Source organism: Hemiscyllium ocellatum, chromosome 12, assembly GCF_020745735.1.
Source record: "Hemiscyllium ocellatum isolate sHemOce1 chromosome 12, sHemOce1.pat.X.cur, whole genome shotgun sequence".
NCBI classification, from domain to species: domain Eukaryota; kingdom Metazoa; phylum Chordata; class Chondrichthyes; order Orectolobiformes; family Hemiscylliidae; genus Hemiscyllium; species Hemiscyllium ocellatum.
This window is the reverse complement of record NC_083412.1, coordinates 93,149,963-93,173,243: the sequence shown is the minus strand read 5'-3', so window position 1 is coordinate 93,173,243 and position 23,281 is coordinate 93,149,963. Positions and strand designations below refer to the sequence as shown.

Sequence of the window (23,281 nt, the reverse complement as noted above, 5' to 3'; positions counted from 1 at the left end):
GTTATACCCCTCTATGTATCCATGTTATACCCTCTATGTTTCTATGTTATACCCCTCTATATTTCCGTGTTATACCCCTCTATGTTTCCATGTTATGCCCCTCTATGTTTCCGTGTTATACCCCTCTATATTTCCGTGTTATACCCCTCTATGTTTCCGTGTTATACCCCTCTATGTTTCCATGTTATGCCCCTCTATGTTTCCGTGTTATACCCCTCTATGTTTCCGTGTTATACCCCTCTATGTTTCTGTCTTATGCCCCTCTATGTTTCTGTGTTATACCCCTCTATATTTCCATGTTATGCCCCTCTATGTTTCTGTGTTCTGACTGATGAAGCTCAGCAGATGGATTCATAGCTCAGTCTCTACACTCAAGGTCATCAAGGATTGTTCCACGATTCGAGAATGATATCAGCTCAGGGTCGTGGGTTCCTGCTATGGGCGCATTATGCCTCGACCTTTGACCCACAGATCTTTGAACATGTGAGGGGAGGGCATCCTATTGGGTCGTGGGATCTGGAGGGGGACATTTGCTTCATTTTCTCGCCTATTTTGTCACTGGTCTGCCTCACATAAAATCATTTGGACTCAAACTGTGATGTGAGATAAGGCCATATAGTATAGGAGCAGAATTAGTCCATTCGGCCCATTGAGCCTGTCATTTGATCAAGGTTGCTATGTTTCTCAACCCCACTCCCCTGTCTTCTCCCATAACCCTTTGATCCCCTTACCAGTCACGAACTATCTATCTTAAGACACTCAATGACTTGGCCTCCACAGCCTTCTCCGGCAATGAGTTCCACAGATTCACCACCCTCTGGCTGAAGATATTCCTCCTCATCTCAGTTCTAACAAGTCATCTCTTCACTCTGAGGCTGTGACCTTGGGTCCTGGTCTCTCCTACTAATGGAAACATCTTCTCCATAGCCACTCTATCCAAGGCTCTCAGTATTCTGGAAGTTTCAATCAGGTCTCAGGGCATCCTTCTAAACTCCACCGAGTACAGACCCAGAGTCTTCAACCGCTCCTCATATGACCAGCCCGTCATCATTTGTAAACCATATATGTATCACATATGGGGTCCAAACCTGCTCACAATATTTCAAATGTGGTCAGACCATAGCCTTATATAAACTCAGCACTATATATCTGCTCTTGTATTCTAGCTGTCTTGAAATGAATGCAAACATTGTATTTGCCTTCCTGACTGCCAACTGACCCTTAACAGAATCCTGAACTAGGACTCCCCAGTCCCCTTATCCTTTGGATTTCTGAAGCCTTTCCCCTATTTTTCCTACCAAAGTGCATAACCTCACCGTTTTCCACATTGTATTCCATCTGCCATTTCTTTGCCCACTTTCTAGCCTGTCCAAGTCCTTTTGCAGGCCTATAGATTCCTATGTTCAGTCTCTCTCCCTTCTTCAAAGGGGTGTTACACTGGCCATTTACCAATCCTCTGGGACCCTCCCTGACCTCAGTGATTCCTGGGTAATCTGTCACCATCTTGAATGACTGGGAGCAAGCTCCTCACCGCCTCAGTTATGCTTTGGGAGCGGTTTATTTGTCTTCCCTGCGATGTTGGCCATTTCATAGTTTCTTGTCTTCAATTCCTTCATTGAGACCAGCTCATCCAAAACTTGCTGCCAAAATCCAGACCCTCACCAAATCGCAGTCACCCATCAACTTGGTGACTTGCCTTGGTTGCTGGTCACAAGTGCATTCAGATACCCAGTTGGGTTTACCTCTCCCTGTCTCTCTAATTTCAACCCCACCCTCTGCCCCTCTCCCTGTCTCTCTAATTTCAACCCCACCCTCTGCCTCTCTCCCTGTCTGTCTAACATCAGCCCCACCCTCTGCCCCTCTCCCTGTCTCTCTAATTTCAACCCCACCCTCTGCCTCTCTCCCTGTCTGTCTAACATCAGCCCCACCCTCTGCCCCTTTCCCTGTCTCGCTAATTTCAACCCCACCCTCTGCCTCTATCCCTGTCTCGCTAATTTCAACCCCACCCTCTGCCTCTATCCCTGTCTCTCTAATTTCAACCCCACCCTCTGCCTCTCTCCCTGCCTGTCTAACATCAGCCCCACCCTCTGCCCCTTTCCCTGTCTCGCTAATTTCAACCCCACCCTCTGCCTCTATCCCTGTCTCGCTAATTTCAACCCCACCCTCTGCCTCTATCCCTGTCTCTCTAATTTCAACCCCACTCTCTGCCTCTCTCCCTGTCTGTCTAACATCAGCCTCCACCCTCTGCCCCTCTCCCTGTCCCCCCCACCCGCTCGTCTCTTCTCTCTGTTCCCCACTGGCTTCAACAGTTCAGAGCTCAGCAGGCTGTGCATTTTGATGAATGTTCAGAGAGCTGTGATGATTTTATTAAGAGTGCCGCCACATGGGTTTTAGCTGACCAGCCCGTGAACTCTGACTTAAGCCCCAGTCAAGGAGGAGGCATGCACAGCCCACAGATTCTACATCAGCAGGAATATGATGATTTATCTTCAGAATGCTACAACAGGAATGGACTTGCTATCCCGAACGCTGCAGCATCAAGCCATACACCAGGAGGCAGCACATTCCCAGAGATCAATAGAAATCGCTCCACTGGCCTGGAACACAGTGCCTGGCCCAGATGATCAGCCAGTTAACCTTAGCAAGCAGCTTCAACCTGGTCTGGTGGATCATGGCAACATAGATGGTCAAGGGCAGGTGATGGCCTAGTGATATTATCACTGCACTGTTAATCCAGAGACCCTGGGCACTTGGGTTCGAATCTTGCCACAGCAGATGATGGAATTTGAATCCAATAAATATCTGGAATTAAGACCCTAGCGATGGCCGAGAATCCATTATTGGAAAAACTCAAAGGCCGTTTTGGGAAGGAAATCTGCCATCCTCACTTGATCTGGTCGGCATGTGACTCCAGACCCACAGCAACGGGGTGGACTCTTAATTGCCCTCTGGGTGATTAGGGATGGGCGATAAATGCTGACCCAACCAGCGATGCCCTCATCCTGTGAATGAATGAAGAGAAAAGAAACCAGATTAAACACACTGCAAAAGTACCCTCCGATATCAGGCTGAACAGGTACAGGAGAGAGATAAGGAGGGAGCTACTTTGACAGTGGATCTGGTCCGTTCCTCATAGCCATGGCCTGCCCAGCAGCTTCCTGTTTCCGTGGGAACTTTGCATGGTTCCTTGGTGCTCGGGAGTAGGAACGGGACCCATTAGGAAGTCCTCAGGAATTGGGATAGGACTAACTACTTGGGAGTTGGTGCAATCTCTCGGCAGTGGCAGTGGTTTGCTAGATGGGTACAGACTCAGTGACTTGGTGGGTCCTTTCCATTGTCCTGGCAGCGATGTGGCAGCTTTGGCTTCAGCAGTAGCGGCTTGTTAGGTCCAGTCAGAGATCCTTGTGGCATCAGGGGGGTGGAGGGTGGGCATTGTGACTACGGTTCTTGTGGCTTTAGTGGGTGGGGAGTGTAGAGTCATTGTGTATATGGTCCTTTTGGCTTTGGCGGCATTGTTCCATAGCCACTTCAGAAACCTAGGAGTCATGGAGGGAACCAAAAATGAAATTTGTCCTAATTTTTCTTCTAATTATTTCTGTATTTTAAAAAGTTGCCAGATTATGGTGACTCATACACTTTTCACTGTGTTTATTTATAAATATAAGTTACTAAATTACTTTCTCTGTCACTGTGTATAGTATCTTCAGCCATCCCAGTCCTCATCTCTTGGTTGGTCTTTGCAAACAGTATCTTTATTTCATTACCTTTCTCATTCTGCACGATCTCCAGTCTTACTGTGTCCTTGTTTGCCTTGGTGCCCATTTCTGTCCAACACTTTTCCTTTGAAGCACCTGGGGATGTCTACAATATGTTAAAGTTGTCATTCAAATGCAGGTGGTTGTTGGTGTGTGTCTTGTGTTTTGCTGCCCTCTGGTGGTTTCAGTATAATTACATCCAAACCTAAAAATCACACCAGGCCCAACAGGTTTATTTAGAGTCATAGAGTCATAGAGGTGTACAGCATGAAAACAGACCCTTCGGTCCAACCTGTCCATGCCGACCAGATATCCCAAACCAATCTATTCCCACCTGCCAGCACCCGGCCCATATCCTTCCAAGTACCTTTTAAATGTTGCAATTGTACCAGCCTCCACCACATCCTCTGGCAGCTCATTCCCTACACGTACCACCCTCTGCTTAAAAAAGTTGCCCCTTAGGTCTCTTTTATATCTTTCCCCTCTCACCCTAAACCTATGCCCTCAAGTTCTGACTCCCTGACCCAAGGAAAAGACTTTGTCTATTTATCCTATCCATGCCCCTCATAATTTTGTAAACCTCCATAAGGTCATCCCTCAGCCTCTGACGTTCCAGGGAAAACAGCCCCAGCCTGTTCAGCCTCTCCATATAACTCAACTCCTCCAACTCTGGCAACATCCTGTACTCCAACTCCTGTATTCAATACTCTGACCAATAAAGGAAAGCATACCAAGCATACCTTCTTCACGATCCCATCTACCTGCGACTCCACTTTCAAGGAGCTATAAACCTGCACTCCAAGATCTCTTTGTTCAGCAACACTCCCTAGGACCTTACCATTAAGTGTGTAAGTCCTGCTAAGATTTGCTTTCCCAAAATGCAGCACCTCACAGTTATCTGAATTAAACTCCATCTGCCACTTCTCAGCCCATTGGCCCATCTGGTCAAGATCCTGTTGTAATCTGAGATAACCCTCTTCGCTGTTTACTACACCTCCAATTTTGGTGTCATCTGCAAACTTACTAACTGTACCTCTTATGCTCGCATCCAAATCATTTATGTAAATGACAAAAAGTAGTGGACTCAGCACCAATCCTTGTGGCACTCCACTGGTCACAGGCCTCCAGTCTGAAAAACAATCCTCCACCACCACTTTCTGTCTTCTACCTTTGAGCCAGTTCTGTATCCAAATGGCGAGTTCTCCCTGTATTCCATGAGATCTAACCTTGCTAATCAGTCTCCCATGGGGAACCTTGTTGAACATCTTACTGAAGTCCATATAGATCCTCAAAAAACTCAATCAAGTTTGTGAGACATGATTTCCCACACACAAAGCCATGTTGACTATCCCTAATCAGTCCTTGCCTTTCCAAATACATGTACATCCTGTCCCTCAGGATTCCCTCCAACAAATTCCCCATCACCAAGGTCAGGCTCACTGGTCTATAGTTCCCTGGCTTGTCTTTACTGCCCTTCTTAAACAGTGGCACCACGTTAGCCAACCCCCAGTCTTCCAGCACCTCACCTGTGACTATCGATAATACAAATATCTCAGCAAGAGGCCCAGCAATCACTTCTCTAGCTTCCTACAGAGTTCTAGGGTACAACTGATCAGGTCCTGGGGATTTATCCACCTTTACCTGTTTCAAGCCAATCCAGCACTTCGTCCTCTGTAATCTGGACATTTTGCAAGATGTCACCATCTATTTCCCTACAGTCTATATCTTATATATCCTTTTCCACAGTAAATACTGATGCAAAATACTCATTTAGTATCTCCCCCATATCCTGCGGCTCCTTGCTGATCTTTGAGGGGGCCTATTCTCTCCCTAGTTACCCTTTAGTCCTTTACGTATTTGTGAAAACTCTTTGGATTCTCCTTAATTCTATTTGCCAAAGCTATATCATGTCCCCCTTTTGCCCTCCTGCTTTCCCTCTTAAGTATACTCCTACTTCCTTTATACTCTTCTAAGGATTCACTCGATCTATCATGTCTACACCTGACATATGCTTCCTTCTTTTTCTTAACCAAACCTTCAATTTCTTTAGTCATCCAGCATTCCCTATACCTACCAGCCTTTCCTTTCACCCTGACTGGAATATACTTTCTCCGGATTCTCGTCTCATTTCTGAAGGTTTCCCATTTTCCAGCCGTCCCTTTTCCTGCGAACATCTGCCCCCAATCAGCTTTCGAAAGTTCTTGCCTAATACTGTCAAAATTGGCCTTTCTCCAATTTAGAACTTCAACCTTTAGATCTGGTCTATCCTTTTCCATCACTATTTTAAATCTAATAGAATTATAGTCGTTAGCCCCAAAGTGCTCCCCCACTGACACCTCAGTCACCTGCCCTGCCTTATTTCCCAAGAGTAGGTCAAGTTTTGCACCTTCTCTAGTAGGTACATCCACATACTGAATCAGAAAATTATCTTGTACACACTTAACAAATTCCTCTCCATCTAAACCTTTAACACTATGGCAGTCCCAGTCGATGTTTGGAAAGTTAAAATCCCCTACAATAACCACCCTATTATTCTTACAGATAGCTGAGATCTCCTTACAAGTTTGTTTCTCAATTTCTCTCTGACTATTGGGGGGGTCTATAATAAAATCCCAACAAGGTGATCATCGATTTCTTATTTCTCAGTTCCACCCAAATAACTTCCCTGGATGTATTTCCGGGAATATCCTCCCTCAGTGCAGCTGTAATGCTATCCCTTATCAAAAATGCCACTCCCCCTCCTCTCTTGCCTCTCTTTCTATCCTTCCTCTAGAATTTGTCATCATGCTCTCAGTTCATCTGCCTTCCCTGTTAGGCCTTTTGCCTTGAAATAAATGCTGTTTAATTTATAAGTCCTACCTTGTCCCTTCTGACCTGACTGTTTGACTCACTTCTGTTCTCAACTGTACCAATCTCAGATTGATCTCTTTCCTCACTATCTCCCTGGTTTCCCCACCACCTCACTAGTTTAAATCCTCCCGAGCAGCTCTAGCAAATTTCCCTGCCAGTCTATTAGTCTCCTTCCAATTTAGGTGCAATCTGTCATTATTGTACAGGTCACTTCTACCCCAAAAGAGATTCCAATGATCCAAAAATGTGAATCCTACTCCCATACACCAGCTCCTCAGCCATGCATTCATATGCTCTATCCTCCTATCCCTGCCCTCACTAGCTCATACCACCAGGAGTAATCCAGATATTACTACCTTTGAGGACCTCCTTTTTAAATTCCTGCTTAACTCTCTGTAATCTCCCTTCAGAATCTCAACCTTTTCTCTTCCTATGATGTTGGTTCCAATGTGGACAATGACCTTCTGCTGGCCCCTCTCTCCCGTGAGAACATTCTGCACCCTCTCTGATTCATCCTTGATCCTGGAACCTGTAAAGCAACACACCATTCTGCTTTTTCTCTGCTGGCCACAGAAACGTCTGTCTGTACCTCGGACTATGGAATCCCCTACACAATTATCTCTTGGAAGCCTACATATCCCTCGTTGCATTAGAGCCAGTCTCAATACCAGAAACTTGGCTGTTTGTGCTACGTTCCCCTGAGAATCCATCACCCCCTACATTTTCCAAAACAGCACACCTGTTTGAAATGGGTATATCCACAAAAGGCTCCTGCACTCACTGCCTACCTCTCTTACCCTTCCTGGAGTTAACCCATCTATGTGACTGTATCTGAGACTTTCCCCCTTCCTATAACTGCCATCCATCACATACTGTTGCTGTTGCAAATTCCTCATCCTTTCTAACTGTCTCTCCAACCAATCCATTTGATCTGATAAGATTCGCATCCAACAGCAGTAACAGCAGATATAATCCGCAGTAACCCTTAAACTCTCTTTAGCCTCCCACATCTGATTAGAAGTACATATCACTCTCCTGAAGGCCATTTTTGCTCCTTCACAATCTACAGACCCAGAAAATAACACCGTCTTATTCCTCTATTAACACTGCCCCAGATTAAATTAATAGTTATGGCTTATATTTTAAGTTTAATTAAGAGACATACCTTCAAAAACACATAATCAAGAAAGAACCCACTCTACTCACTATTGCAGATTCTCTGTAGGCCACGCTTAAAAACAACGATTAACTTATCTGATTCTGTGCTGTGAATTTTGCCCAACAGTTCCTCCAAGATCAGTTGTGAATTTCACTGTTTGTTCATTTTCCCAGACACACTCCGATGCCAGCGATACATGAATTCAAACAGCAAAGGCTGTGGAGAAATGAAAGAACTGGGGATGCTGAAAATCAAAAACGCAATCAGAAATTGCTGAAAAAACTGGCAGCATCAGTGGAGAGAAATTGGAGTTACCGGTTCGGATCCAATGACCTTTCTTCAGAATTTTTCCGAAGAAGGGTCACGGGACCCAAAACGTTAACTTTGATTTCTGTCCAGAGATACTGCCCGACCTGGCTGAATTTTTCCAGCAATTCCCGGTTTGGGAGGGGTTGTTTTATGAGCAAATGCTAAACAATTTGCGACCCTACTCACTGGAGTTTTGAAGATTGAGAGGTGATCTCTTTGAAAAATATCGGATTGTTAAGCGACTTGACTAGGTAGATGCTGAGGGGATGTTTCCCCCCCCCCCCCATGGGAGAATCTAGGCTCAGGGATCAGAATAAAGAGGCACCAATTTAAGATTGCGAGGAAAAGGGTTGTGAGTCTTTAGAACTCTTCGGCAAACAGAGCTTTTGTGCAGAGTCCCTGTGTATATTTAAGGCTGAGGTAAATCCTTAATCAGTTGGGAAATCAAGGGTTATGGTGAAAGTGGATGTGGGGAATGTCAGATCAGCCATGAGCAGACTCGAGTCAGAGCAGACTCAACGGGCTGAATGGTCTAATCCTGGTCCTATTTGTTAAAGTCTGATAGTCCATCAGGGAAGGAAATCTGCTGTCCTTATCTGGTCTGGCCTACAAGTGACTCCAGACCCACAATAGCTCTGCCCTCTGCTTGACTCTGACAAACTATTCACAAGACGTTCAAGGACAATGAGGGAACACCTTGCCAGTGGTGCCCATATTCCATGAAAGAATAAAGAAACAACATGGTTTTGACAAAGAGATGAGCTCGATGTGGGTCTGGATGTGTGTCTCTCATCTTAAAATCATTCATACTCAACAAGCAGCCATACTTTGAACTAATAACCTGATAGAGAGCTGCTCTGCCATTCTGTAACAGCATGGCTAACCTTCAAGCTCCACTTTTCTACCATAGCCCCATTTCTGTTCATTGCTCCAAAACCGATCATTCTCAAACTGGAACATCATCTTGGATAGAGAAATTTGAAGATCTGTGACTGCCTGAGTGAAGACATTTCTCCTCAACTCAGTCCAAAATAGCCGATGTGTGGGTAGCTCAGTGGTTAGCACTGCTGCCTCATAGCACCAGCGACTTGGGTTCGATTCCAGCCTCGGGCGACTGTCTGTGTGGAGTCTGTACATTCTCCCTGTGTCTGTGTGGGTTTCTTCCCACAGTCCAAAGATGTGCAGGTTAGATGGATTGGTCATGCTAAATTGTCTGCAGTGTCCAAAGATGTGCAGGTTAGATGGATTGGCTACAGGAAATGTCGGCTTACAGGGATAGGGTGTGGCCTGGGTCTGGGTTCTTTGGAGAGTCAGCACAAGTTTGATGGGTGGAATGGCCTCTTTTCACCCCATTATGGCTCTGTGAGATTGTGACCCACCTCCAGCCAGAGTCATATCTTCCCTGTAAGTTACAGGGAACCATGCATCACAGCTCAGAGCTGCCCTTTCAGAACAAACCCATCTTACAAATTACGTTGTCTTCTCTGGAAAATGTCATATTGTCATTTATTTTATCATTCCAGCTCAAACACGTTGGGGGCTCGTTTAGTTGGCTGGATGGCTGGTTTGTGAACATAGGTTGAATTCCTGCACTGGCTGAGGTTACCAGGAAGAACTCTCCTTCTCAACCTCTCCCCTTTACCTGAGGCACGATGTCCCTCAGTTTACCCACTCTCTTTCTGTTGAGTGGGCAGGGCTATGGTGACTGCTCCTTAATTGCATTATGTCCTCAAGTGGGAAGGACTCCCTCAATCTGCATGTGGAAAACTCACTCAGAATTGTTTGTTGAGAATCACCCAGCCACTCGGTTAATTCGTGTTGTAGCAGAGACTGTCCTAGGAAAGAAAACATCTGAAAGCAGATCACTCTTAAAGGTATTGGATAGCTTACACAGACTCAGAAGCAGTGAGTTACAGGGACAAAACCCTATTCTATATATCAACCAACAATCCACAGCTATTACACAAGTCAACCAAATGCTTTTGTCGCCTGAGGCTACTAGTCTAGCTGAGCACAGGAGGATCTAATGGACACATCATCAGAAAAGCATATATTTTGTTGATATGGTCATGTTTGTTTTTCTTCACTCATGTGACATGAGCATCCCTAACTGGGCCTGTCCCTAATTGCCTTTGAGAAGGTGGTGCTGAGCTGCTTCAATTAACATTTGTTAAGAATGACTGTTCCGGTTTCTTCCTCTTGTTTATTAGTTGGCCTTGACAGCTTGTGACTCTGCCACTCGGTTTTACATGTGAATGAGAGAAACCTGTGATATCGGTGCAATGGATCAGCTAAGCAGCTGCCCAAGAATTCAGCATGTTTGGTGGATGTTGGTTTGTGGGCCGGAGGATGGGAGTTTGAACACAGAAAATAACCCTTCCCCTAAAATAAAGAACTGTGGATGGTGGAAATCTGAAACAAAAGCTGAAATTGCTGGAGAAACTCAGGAGGTCTGGCAGCATCTGTGGAGAGAGAAAAACCAGAGTTAACATTTCCAGGCAAGTGATATAGCTCATGAGGCTTGACACCATCCAGGGACAAAGCAGCCAGAATGATTGGTACCACATCCACTCCCTTCACCATCGGTGCTCAGTCACAGTGTGGACCATCTACAAGATACACCGCAGAAATTCACCAAAGATCCTTAGACAGCACCTTCCAAACCCATTTCCAACTAGAAAGACAAGGGCAGCAGATACATGGGAACACTATCCCCTTGCAAGTTCCCCTCTGAGCCGCTCACCATCCCGATTTGGAAATATATCGCCGCTGCTTCACTGTCGCTGGGTCAAAATCCCGGAATTCCCTCCTTACTGGCATTGCGGGCCAACCCACAGCAGGTCATCGCAGAAGGCAGCTCACCCCCACCTTCTCAAGGGCAACTAGGGACGGGCGAGGAATGCCGGCCCAGGCAGCGATGCACACATCCCACGAGTAACTAAAACAAAACTTGACGCTCCATCTTGCAAACTGTGAACAGGTAGGATTTTACTCTCTATGTCACTCTGCGTATGTGACCTAAGTCAATGCTTTCCCTCCCTCTCTTTAGGAATATGGGCAAAGGGCAGAAGAAAAATCCCAGGGCTATAACTCCATGTCCATTGTGTGAAGAAGCAGTTCCCATCTACAGGATCACTTCTGTTCTAGTGGAACCATTCAAACACTTCAACTCATTCACAGGAGGTCTGGGAGATGAAATTATTTCTCTTTGATAATAAGGACTTGCCAATCACTATTGTACAATTATAATGTGAGATTGTGATTTTTCTGCAATTTTTTTTAAAATGTAAAAGTTATTTTCCTGTGAAGCTGTGACCCAGAACAATGAAATGTAGTTACCAGCAACTGCTCACATTTCCAGTGACTATCATCAATACTGAAGGCATATTCTCAGCAGCTTGTTACTGTCGTTCTGTAGAGCTTTGGGGCAGTCACAAATCAAAATGAAGGGCAAACAAAGTTCTTGATTTCTCCAGGTGGCTGAATCCATCATTTCCATCTCAGAACATGAAGAAACAGGAGGCCATTCAGCCCCTCGGGTCTACTCTACCAATCAACAGACTCATGATTAATGTCCTCTTCAATCATAATTAATGGTTTCTTCTTTACAACCTCTAATCCCATTGTCCAACAAACCTTCCATTGTCAAAACCTTCAGCATTCGGAATTCCTTGGGGGGGGGGGAAGGGGGGTGGGGGGGGGATTGGTGAGGGACTACCCGTGAAGAACATCCTGATTTTGCTCTTGAATGATATGGCTCTAATGTGAAGATACTATCTCCTTACCCCAGATGAACTCACCAAACGTGACCATTCTTCCAGTCAAATTCCTTCACCATTTTAAATATCTCCGTTCAATCACCCATAAATATCCCAACCTCTGAGCAGTAAGTGTTCACAAATGCTGGAGGCTTAGTGGTACTGCCTTGGATCCTGTGGCCCAGGTTAATACTTTGATTTCAAATCCCACTGTAATAGCTGGTGGAATTTAACCTCCGTGATAAATTTAGGCTTGGATTCAAGAACTACTTTCAGTAATGGTGCCATGAGCCTGTTGTTGCAAATGCCAATCTGGTACACTAACCTTCTTTACAGAAAGAGTTGCCAGTGTAACTCTAAAATGTCAGGGGTCAGTGCACTGGTTTATGATGAAAAGTAAATGGCATGGTTTCAATTCCTGCACCTCCCTCTCAATGTCATTCCTCATTTCAGGTTTGTTGACCCTCAGGTTAAACTCACCACTAGTCATCATTCTACTGAGAGAGCAGTGTTATGGTTCTCTGGAACCAAGGTTAATTTACCCTACCCTACGGATAACTCCACGCCCACAGTGATGCCCTCAAAGTGGCCTATCAAGTCAGTGAAAGGACAATTATGAATGGCCAACAAATACTGGCCTTGCCAGTGACACCCACACTTATTGAAAGTCTATAAAGAAAATGTCAACCCATTCAGGTTAACCCATATATCTGTTGCCCGTGTCCCTCCAGTGGGTAGAGGTTACAGGTTTGGAAGATGATGCTGAAGGACGCTGAGTTAGTCCAGTGAATCCTTCAGATGGTACATGATGCTATCGCTGGGCATCATTGGTGGAAGGAGAACCAGTTAAACAAACTGCTTCGCATGTAATCAACTTACATCAGAAACTGAGCAAGGGAATGAAATTTACTGTGGATTAGCCGACTCTACAGTGAAAGCACAATGTCTTCATATGATAAGGACAGACTTAAATTGTAGGTTACAGCTTCTTTATCACAATAGAAGTGAAGAAACACAAGGCCACTTTTCCTGTATTTAATTTCACAACATTGTATTCCTATTTTGGATGCTCTGGTGCTTTATTTCCTTTGTAATCATTTTTGAAAAAATAAACCAAGTGATGGATTAAATTAACACTGAAAAGTTACATTAGTGGTTAGCTATTAACCTGTTGAAGAAGTTTGAGGATTGAACCTATGATCTAGGTTGACCAATCCAAAAGGGTGACTGAGGGAGTGTTTCTGAGTCAGAAGTGCCATACTTAACTGCAAAACATCCCAAGCCAATGTGTGGAAGAAGAGCAGGACAGCGCTTCTGATTAAGAGAAGTGACTCACTTCTTTGGGGTCTCATCATTCCCCTGACTCTCCCCGATATTGTATAGCCCCCAGTCCCCAGGCTGCTGTCCACCAACCTGGTTTTAAACTCAGTCTAGTTTCATCAATCACTGACCAGTGACGATCTCCGTCTGATGTACAGATTGAACTTCACCTGAAAAACCAATGAACCTGAAACTATTTGCAACATGTAGGAAACATTTGGATGTTAAGGATAAGGGGGGCATCTTTCTTGATGGACAAATATCGATTGGCCAAAAATAAAAATGGCCCTTGCTTTGTTCTCCTCCCCAGCCTTCCAGTCTCTGATTTACAATTGACTCCTGGTGCAACATTGCTTTGATGTTAAAATTCCCATTTTTGTTTTCTGACCCACACCCCTTTCCCAGATACAGTCTCCACCAGCTTCACAACTCACTAAGGTCAATCATCCCTCAACAACTGGCTCCATTTCCTGCACATCAACCTTGTCAGCTGTCTGGGCATATAGACTGGATTTTTTTTTACCTTTCTATTTGCCTCCAAGATATTCCTTAAGACATACAAACGAGATCTTAGTTGAAAAGGTATGTACTAATTGTTCAAAGGGAGGTCATGTCTGACAAACCTGTAAGAATTCTTCAAGGAGTAGTGAGCAAAGAGACGAGGGAGAGCCACTACACATGATCTGTTGGATTTCCACACCTTGACAAGGTGCCACACAGGAGGCTGCTAGATAAGTTAAGAGCCCACTGTGTTAGGGGCAAGGTACTGACATGGATAGAGGATTGGCTGACTGGCAGAAGTGGATGAAGATGTCTTTTTCAGGATGACAGTCAAGCTGCTCATGAGGTCAGTGGGATGACAACTATTTGTATTACACATTAATGATCTGGACAAAGGAACGGAGGGCATTTTTACCAAGTTTGCAGGTGACACAAAGATAGGTGAAGAAACAGGTAGCGTTGAGGAAGCGGGTTTGAGGTTATGCACTTGGGTCGGAAGAACAGTGGCTTAGACTATTTTCTAAATGGGAAAAGGCTTTGGAAATCTGTGGCACAAAAGGATTTTGGAGTCCTGTTTTAGGATTTTCTTAAGGTTCAATTGGCAGTTAGGAAGGTAAATGCATTGTTAACATCCATTCCAAAAGGACAAGAATAAAGAGCAGATATGTATTGCTGAGGCTGCATAAGGCTCTGGATCAGACCGTATGCAGAATATTGAGTGCAGTTTTGAGCCCCCGATCTATGGAAGGATGTGCAGGCCTTGGAGGGGGTCCAGAGATGGTTTACAAGAACAATCCTCAGAATGAAGGGCTTGTCATATGAGGAGCAATTGAGGATTCTGGGTCTGTATATGCTGGAGTTTAGAAGGTTACGGGGGAATCTCACTGAAACTTCCAGAAAACTGTGACACCTGGATAGAGTGGAAATGGTGAAGATGTTTACGCTAGTAGGAAAGTAGGACTCAGTGGCACAGCCTCAAGAAAGAAGGGACAACTCCCAAGAACTGAGATGCGGAGGAATTTATTCAGCCAGAAGGTGGGGAATCTGTGGAACTCATTGCTGCAGAAGGCTGTGGAGGCCAAGCCATTGGATGTACTTATGACAGAGATAGATCGGTTCATGGTTAGTAAAAGGATCCAAGGAGAGGGGTTGAGAAACACATCAGCCATGATCAAACTGCAGAGCAAAAATCGGCAAAATTATCTAATTCTGCTCTTATCATCTATTGAGTCAGTGTCCGTATTTGTCTGTTAATACTCCTTTGAAATACCTTGGGTCATCTTTACCACATTACAAAGATCAACAGTGTATTTCCTCATGACAAAGTGATTAAGAGACTTGATTTCACAACTTTCAGAGTTTCCCCACACAGCTTCAAATTTTACCGACTGTGCTTTAAGGTGCTTTTGTGGCAAGGTGATAATATCCCTAACTTCTGTACCACGAGGCCTGGGTGTGTCAGAACACATCTTAACAGATTGATTAAAAATACCTGTAACAGTGCATTGCTATTCACTGCTGTTGTTTCACAGTGTCTTTATCTGTTATACCAAGGCTTACCACAGGATGGCAGACTTCCAATACCTCAGATGCTGCCTGACCTGCTGTGCTTTTCCAGCACCACACTAACCCAGACGGAGCTCCAGAATTTGCAGTTTTGTTTTGTCCTGAACAGGAGATAAACAATGGCCAGTGTAGCTCCAGCAATAGACAGGGAAAATAACAGGATTTTCTTTTGAGAATCTGTTCTGCTGCTGCCCTCTTGTGGCATAATTGTAATTTGTCACTTTTGCTCTTTGACTACTTTTAGAATAGAATCCCTACAGAATCCACACCGACCCTCCGAAGAGTAACCCACCCAGGCCCATTCCCCTATCCTACCACTCTACATTTTCATACGGCCAATTCACCTAACCTGTACATCTTTGGATTGTGGGAGGAAACTCATGCAGGCACAGGGAGAATACGCAAACTCCACACAGATGGTCAATGAGGCTGGAATCAAACCCAGTTGCCGAGACTTCCAATACTGCTTTACTGCAGGATGCGCCAAGTAGGAATCAGATAACGGGTTTGATGCCAGAACTTTCCAACACTTTACTGATGTCTCAGAAACCCAGCTTCAACCACGGTGAAAAGCTAACTGAAAACACTACAGGGTGGAAAAAGTTTTAAAAATTAGAGTAAAAACAAATTGGGTGGCACGGTGGCTCAGTGGTTAGCACTGCTGCCTCACAATGCTAGGGATCCGGGTTTGATTCCAACCTAGGGCGACTGTATGCAGTTTGCACATTCTCCCCGTGTCTGCATGGTTTTCCTCTGGGTGCGCAGGTTTCCTCCCACAGTCCAAACATGTGCAGGTTAGGCGAATTGGTCATGCTAAATTGCCCATAGTGTCCAGGGATGTGCAGGTTAGGTGGCCTAGTCAGGACTAAATATCCGTATAGGGTATGGGAATGGGTCGGGGTAGGTTTCCTTTCAGAGGGTTGGTGTGGACTTGTTGGGTCAACAGACCTATTTCCACACTGTAGGGATTCTAATTCTTAAAGAATTTTCTTCTTATGTGGCACATCTTGGAATAATGTACAATATAAAATGCATTTTAAATGAATAAGTTTTTCTTGCTCCAAAGAGCAAAATTGACAAATTACAAATACACCACAAGAGGGCAGCAGCAGAACAGATTCTTTAAAAAAAGTCCTGTTATTTTCCCCATCCATTGCTGGAACCACAGTGGCCATTGTTTATCTCTGTTCGGGACAAAAAAAAACTGCAGATGCTGGAATGCGAAGTCGGACAAGCAGGATGCTGGAAGAACGCAGCAAGCCAGGCAGTGTCAGGAAGTGGAGAAGCCGCTTTTTCGGGTGTAACCCTTCTTCAGGAGTGGGGTTGTACCTGAAACAATGACTTCTCCACCTCCTGATACTGCCTGGCTTGCTGTGTTCCTCCAGCCTCCCGTTTGTGTACGCTATTTACCTCTGTCTAGATTTGAACCTAACTAGCAAGTTATTCAAGTATAAGGAGTTGTACAATAGAATCCAACTCGGTGCCTGTTCACTGGGAAACACTGGAGAGCTCTCAGGATTAGGAAGCCTGGCTAACTTCATCCAATGGCTGTAAAATTCTCAGCCATGTTTTCAAATCCTTCTGTCATCCCCATAAACAGTTTGAGAGAAGATTTGTAGCTCGGGTGCTTGTTGTGGTTCTGTTTGCCGAGCTGGGAATTTGTGTTGCAGACGTTTCGTCCCCTGTCGAGGTGACATCCTCAGTGCTTGGGAGCCTCCTGTGAAGCGCTTCTCTGATCTTTCCTCCAGCATTTGTAGTGGTTTGAATCTGCTGCTTCCGGTTGTCAGTTCCAGCTGTCCACTGCAGTGGCCAGTACATCGACCTGGACCCAATATACACAAATTCCCAGCTTGGCAAACAGAACCACAACATCCCCATAAACACACCTCCGCCCCCGCCCCCCTGCCATCTCGAACGTCAAACCTCAAAGATCTTGAAGGCACCAAGGTGGCTCAGTGGTTAGCACTGTTGCCTCACAGCGTCAGGGACATGGATTCAACTCCAGCCTTGGGTCTGGGTGGGTTAGCCTCTGGAGAGTTGGTGTGAACTTGTTGGGCCAAATGGCCTGTTTCCAGACTGCAGGAATTCTATGATCACTGCCATTTGTCCACATCTGGCCCTCTTGCACAGCTTAGGTTTCCAGTGTGGCAACTGACTGTAAGCTACAAGTTTTTAAAAACCTCTCCACTATAACACACATCTCATTGACCAAACAAACAATCACCATGCATCCACCAAATGTGGTTGACAGAAATGGTGGGAGAGTCACACAGAACTGTCTGTTGAGGGAAAAGAAGTCTCCATTAAATATGGAAGATTCTTCCCATATTTAAAAAGAAACAACAAAGAGGCAGGATAAGAAAATATTATTTATTTAAAAATCTATTTTCCAGTAGAGTTTTAATTTATACAGCACGTGTGTAAAAAGAGTTGCAAGACTGAGGAAATGTATTTGCTACGTCCTCCCCAACAGCAGGGGAGCAACCACAGGAAGTCTGCAGTACAGACAACACAAGTATCTCAAACTAAAGCAGAATCTAGTCAACACATGTCAGCAATCCCCCCCACCCCCACCCCCCTCCCCACTGCCCCAGCGATATCCTGACCTAAAACTGGAGAAAATAGCAGTGGTTCACATATGTGTGCAGCACACCCTATTATGAATTCCTGCAGGGCTTCTGGGAAAACCTCTTTTTCCTGAAGACTTGGCAGGTGGAACATTCTCAAAGGAGGAGGAGACAGGTCAGGATAATGGGATGGACACAAAAATGCCCACAATTCACACATTGATATGGCTGCTCTGTATTCCAGACAGCACAAATGTGTCAAAAGAGAGCTGAGTACACATTTTTGTTTATATGAACCCAAGTGACCAACCCATCTGTGGCTGAGAACGTGGGACTGAAGCTGGGATATTGCCACTTGGGAGGTTCAGTACCAATCTGGGGCATTATCCAAAATCAAAACACCAAAAAAAAGAGAGTCAACATGACAAGTCAACACAGAATGCTTCAAAACAAAACAGGAGTGAATATTCAGACCAATTAAAAGTCAGAGGGAATGAAAATCCTGAGGAAACCCACAGTAAATGTGGAATCTGGGTGAACACTGAATAAAGACACTAGAAGTGTACAGACTGCTGGGTTTGGATACTCCCTGAAACAGCCTTATGTCCTTGCACAGTGTGAGCTGATGAAGGCACAACTACCCCAATCCAAAATGGCAGCTCACACACTACAGTCACCGAATTTACCAATGTGTTCCAGACACTCTCCAGTGCTGCAGTTTACAAAAAAAAGTTCTATTTTCAAACCTCTGAACACACCTGATCTGCGTACAATACAAAAATACAAAACCTCTACCTCCAAAGATAATTAAAAAAAATACATAAAACGCTACAGATTCAGATCAAAATCACTTTACAAAATACAGACTGAAATTGGAAAATGCTGAGCACAGCAGGCTGCTTTCACTCACACACACAGAGTTAATGTTTCCAGGAAAGAGCAATTAACATGTCATTAACATTCCACTTCCCTCTTCCACAGGTGCTACCAGACTTGCTCGAGTTTTGATAACTTCCCAGGTTTACTTTCAGATTCCCAGAATCCGCAGTATTTCCCTCATCTTCGGATTGAGGAGCTTCTCTGCAGTACACCCGTACAAACAGGATTTACGTCATCCTCCTTTCCACCCACTCAAACACTGGGCAGGGTTACTACTCAAGTACTTGACCTAACGTCACAAATAAAATATACATTGAAACGTGAAACAGGCAGTGATTCTAGAAACTCTAGTCGGAGGTTCACTGCAAGAAGTTGCTGAGAGGGCTGAACCTAAACAGGCGGTAACAACGAGCAACTCGCTGGTCTGACTTCGGAGTAGGTGGCACCAACTCTGTATTTTGTTGAATCCTCCCTCCTCTTCCACATGTTCAGGCTTTCAACCCCAAAAAAAATGAAATCACCTACTCACCACCAAACCATTCAGCCTCAAGTCAATTAGAACTTGGCCAATCCATCACTTACTGCAGGTGGGCTTAGTTGGCTGGAAGGCTGCTTTGCAATGCAGAGTGACTAACAGTGCAGGTTCAATTTGCCAGATCTGCTGAGGTTACCAGGAGGACCCTCATTCTCAACCTCTCCCCTCGCCTGAGGTGACCCTCAGGATAAAACACCCCCAATCGTTTATCACACACACACACACACACACACACACACACACAGCAATCCTATGATTCTCAGGGGCTATGGCAGCTTGACTTATTGTTGTTTCAGTTATGTGGACAGGCTGGAAAAGTTAGGGAAGTTTGAGGGAGGTCTCAGAGATGGTCAGAACCTGGAGGAGCTTGGATGGAGCAGACATGGGGAAAGCACTCACATTCGATGGCCTGAGGGCACAGGTCAAAGGTGACATGAGGAAAATCATTAATGATCACAACTGAGTATGCACTGCCAGACCATGGGGTGGGGGAGCAGATTCAATTGGAGCATTTTAATAACACCATTATCTGAAAAGGAAAACTGTGCAATGCTACAGGGAGCTGAGAATGGTGACTTTCTTTGGGGCATTAGTGGTAGGGGGGGGGTGAGGGGGAGAAAGAAGAGGGGAGAGAGAAGGAAATCCAGAATTGGAAACTAGTCTCAGTAACAAAGACCATTAAACTATCAGAGTCAGAGTTCAGCAGCATGGAAGGAGGTCCTTCAGCCCATCATATCCATATTAATCATCAAGCATTTATTGTAATCCCATTTATTGCTGTAAAAACCCTCTTGTTCACTAATTGCCTGCAGAGAAGGAAATCTGTCATCCTTACCCAGTCGGGTCTACTTGCAACTCCAGATCTTAAAATTCCCTTCAAGGGCAAGTGGGGCTAGATGACAAATATTGGCATTGTCATTACCATGAAAGAATTTCTTTAGAAGAACCAGCATTGATATGATGGGCCAAATAGCCCTCTTCCATGCTGTAACTATTTGATCAGTGCATCTTATTCTCGTGTTGTTGGGCAATTGATACCACACATGTATGGCAATAGGAACAGGATCACTCTGCTAATCAGTAGCTCCTTTTATTGTCACTGCTTAAAGAGGGCAGAAGGGCTTAAACATTTCACTGCAACCACAGTAACTCTGGTGTAAAACCTGAGAGCACCATATAAACAAAAGAGTTAAAGATCAGCGAAATTCTCCCTTCCACATCACAGCAGACAGGGAGTGTACAGTCATGCATCCCTCGGTATCACATCACCTTCTGTCAGAGTCACTCACTAACCCTACTTTGACCCAATCTATTTGATGCGATTAAAAAAAAACCTCCAAAAAAAAAAACGGAGCTATACTTAGAAACTGTCCGGGCATCCAAGGAGGAGACTTGCTGCACTGCTTGTCCTGAGAATTTCTGACATCAAAAAGACACACCGTTAGCTGCAAGAATTTGATGGATGACGGGAGGGCCTTCCTTTTCTTAAAAGGAAATCTAAATCTTCAGGTCCGAACTAACCTCTGAACATTCTGGTTCCCCACGCAGTGGGTTCAAAATGCCAGGAATGGCTTTTGGTATATGGCTTTATCAAAGAAAGAGCTAAGTTGATAGGCTAGAAGCACTGCCAGAAATGATAACATAACTCAAAGTCAGGGTGCCTGAGCCAGACCTGGTAACAGAGGGAACTGGAGAGAATTTCCCTCAGAACCCGCGGAGTCTGGTGCCCTCCATAGGACTCAACCTCATTTTCATATATCGTTCCATTCATTTTGCATACATTAGTTAAATCTCACTGTGTGCAGGCGGCTTCACTCTGAACCTTGGTCTCCGGTCTGTGAGTAAGTCAAGGTAAAATTGCCATAGTCTTACCAGGCCATTGTGTTGCGGTCTCAGAATGACACACACACACACACACACACACAACTGGTAGTGGCTTAACCTGTGGGTCATGACATGGAATAGACTTTATTGTCTCATGTACTCAATGAGTAAAGTGAAAAGTTTTTTCATCACCAGTTTAGGAAGAAACTGAAAACCTCAGGTTCATTGTAACCTCAGCTTTATGCCAAATATGTGGAGTATGGGCATACAGTTGAATGCACCAGAAAATGTAACTTCCCCATTTTATGAATGATTAGAATAATAGATCCCACCAAGACAAACACAAAGTGGAGTGCCAGTGAGGCTGAAATAATGGATTCCAGCATTGCTTTCACACACTAAGGTAGGACGCCACAAACCAAAGTTAAATGCGTAATCAGGATAAATGTCTCAATTGCCGTGGCCTCCAGGGAATTTCAGGCTGAAACAATGACAGCGTCACAGCCCTGTACAAACTTGTTGCTGCTAGGTCTTCTGGCAAACAAGTAGGGGTGATGGGGGTGGGGGAAAGAGTGTGTAATGACCAAAAGTGAACTCGCAAAACAGTGCTGGTACTGAGCTGTCGAACCTTGGACAGCTCTCCAGCTCATCTGTGACCAGAGTGTAAAATTCAGAGTTAAGTCGCCTACATTCAGCTTGTCCTTACAGCCCAGTAAAACTCCCCATCATCTTCAATGCACCATTCCCCAAAACACACTTGGTAGCAACTAACAAACTCAGTTGGAGATTCCATAATAAAAGGTTTGGTCAGTCACACAGGGTTAGGAAAAAGAAAAATATTTTTGAAAAAAAAAAGAAAGTCGCTTAGAAATTGACCTAAACCAGTACGTAAAATAAATTATTTTTTTTTCGCCTTTTGCAAATATAAATGTAAAACAACATACAAAACACCTCCCCACAGTAGAGTCCAACTTGATACTGTTGGGAGACCCATTCGATGTAAAGCTGATTTCTGATCTGTTAGCTGTGAGTCAGTGATCGAGGGGAACATTGGGCTTGATTCCTCCTTGTCCCACTCGCAGCCAGGGCAGCTTCTCCCTGTTCTTGAACAGCTGCTCAATGGCGATGTAGCGTACATGGAGCTCGGAGGAGAGAGAGTCCTTCTTCTCTAATTCCTGTGCAAGATCCTCAAAGACCACTTGAAGACGACAAAAAAAAATCAAGTTGGTTTCAAGTACAAGAGAAGGGAATGTTTTATCTTCTAAAAAGACAACTAAAATGCTTGAATCAGTTTCAGCTGGAGTTCTGCCTCCAACTCTGGGAGAGATATTTTGTGTTAGTTTTTGGGGTGGCACAGTGGTTAGCACTGCTGCCTCACAGCGCCAAGGACCTGGGTTGGATTCCATCCTGTGTGTGGAGTTTATACATTCTCCCCGTGTCTGCATGGGTGTCCTCTGGGTGCTCCGGTTTCCTCCCACAGTTCAAACATGTGGTGGGTCAGGTGAATTGGCCATGCTAAATTATCTCAGTGTCCAGTGATGTGCAGGCTAGGTGGGTTGGCCCTTGTACATGCTGGATTGTAGGGATGTGGTGGGAGGGGGGTGGGGTCTGGGTGGGATGCTCTTCATAGGATCAGGGCAGACTCTATCTATACGTTTATTTTATATTTTTACTAATGCACTTATTTAAATGTCATCCACTTTGCTGTAGTACCTGCAGTCACATTCAGGCCAGATCTAAAGGATATTGGTGAACCAGATACATTCTTATGTCAACTGACTGGCTTTGGGTTAGTTTATAATTTCATATCTCCTTCACAGTTTGCCATAGTGGGATTTGAACCCTTGTTCTCAGGTTTGAACCCATATCCCGGTGGCTCTGGATTACTCACCCAGTGTTGTTACCACTATGTCATTACACCACACTTCAGGAAGGGGTGTCAATACCTTGCAGAGGCTGCAGAAGTGATTGCAAAGAGGGGTTCTGGGTATGAGGGACATCAGCTAAGGGGAGGCAATAGCCTAGTGACAATACCACTAGTCTATTATTCCAGAGACCCAGGTACAGTGCAGGGGACCCGGATTCAAATGCTGCCATAGCAGATTGTGAACTTGAGTTCAATAAAAATCTGGAGTTAGGACTCTAATGATGACTCTGAAGACCATTATCCATTGTTAGGAAACACTCATCTGGTTCACTAATATCCTTTAGGAAAGGAAATCTGCCATCCACACCCAGTCTGACCCATCTGACTCCAG

At 44.7% G+C, this 23,281-nt stretch overlaps 2 protein-coding genes across 2 annotated transcripts in view; one reads left to right on the top strand and one right to left on the bottom strand.

Annotated features, from left to right (window-relative positions):
• cxadr (CXADR Ig-like cell adhesion molecule) overlaps positions 1-12,965 on the top strand; it is a 100,854-nt gene extending 87,889 nt beyond the window's left edge. The window contains exon 8 of the mRNA XM_060833847.1: positions 11,123-12,965. Coding sequence (XP_060689830.1) covers positions 11,123-11,182 — 60 coding nt within the window. The 3' untranslated portion in view covers positions 11,183-12,965. The remainder of the gene's footprint in view (positions 1-11,122) is intronic.
• Positions 12,966-17,801: 4,836 nt separating this feature from the next.
• The window catches only part of c12h21orf91 (chromosome 12 C21orf91 homolog), a 47,230-nt gene continuing 41,750 nt past the window's right edge, over positions 17,802-23,281 (bottom strand). Inside the window, exon 5 of the mRNA XM_060833845.1 lies at positions 17,802-22,221. Coding sequence (XP_060689828.1) covers positions 22,055-22,221 — 167 coding nt within the window. The 3' untranslated portion in view covers positions 17,802-22,054. The remainder of the gene's footprint in view (positions 22,222-23,281) is intronic.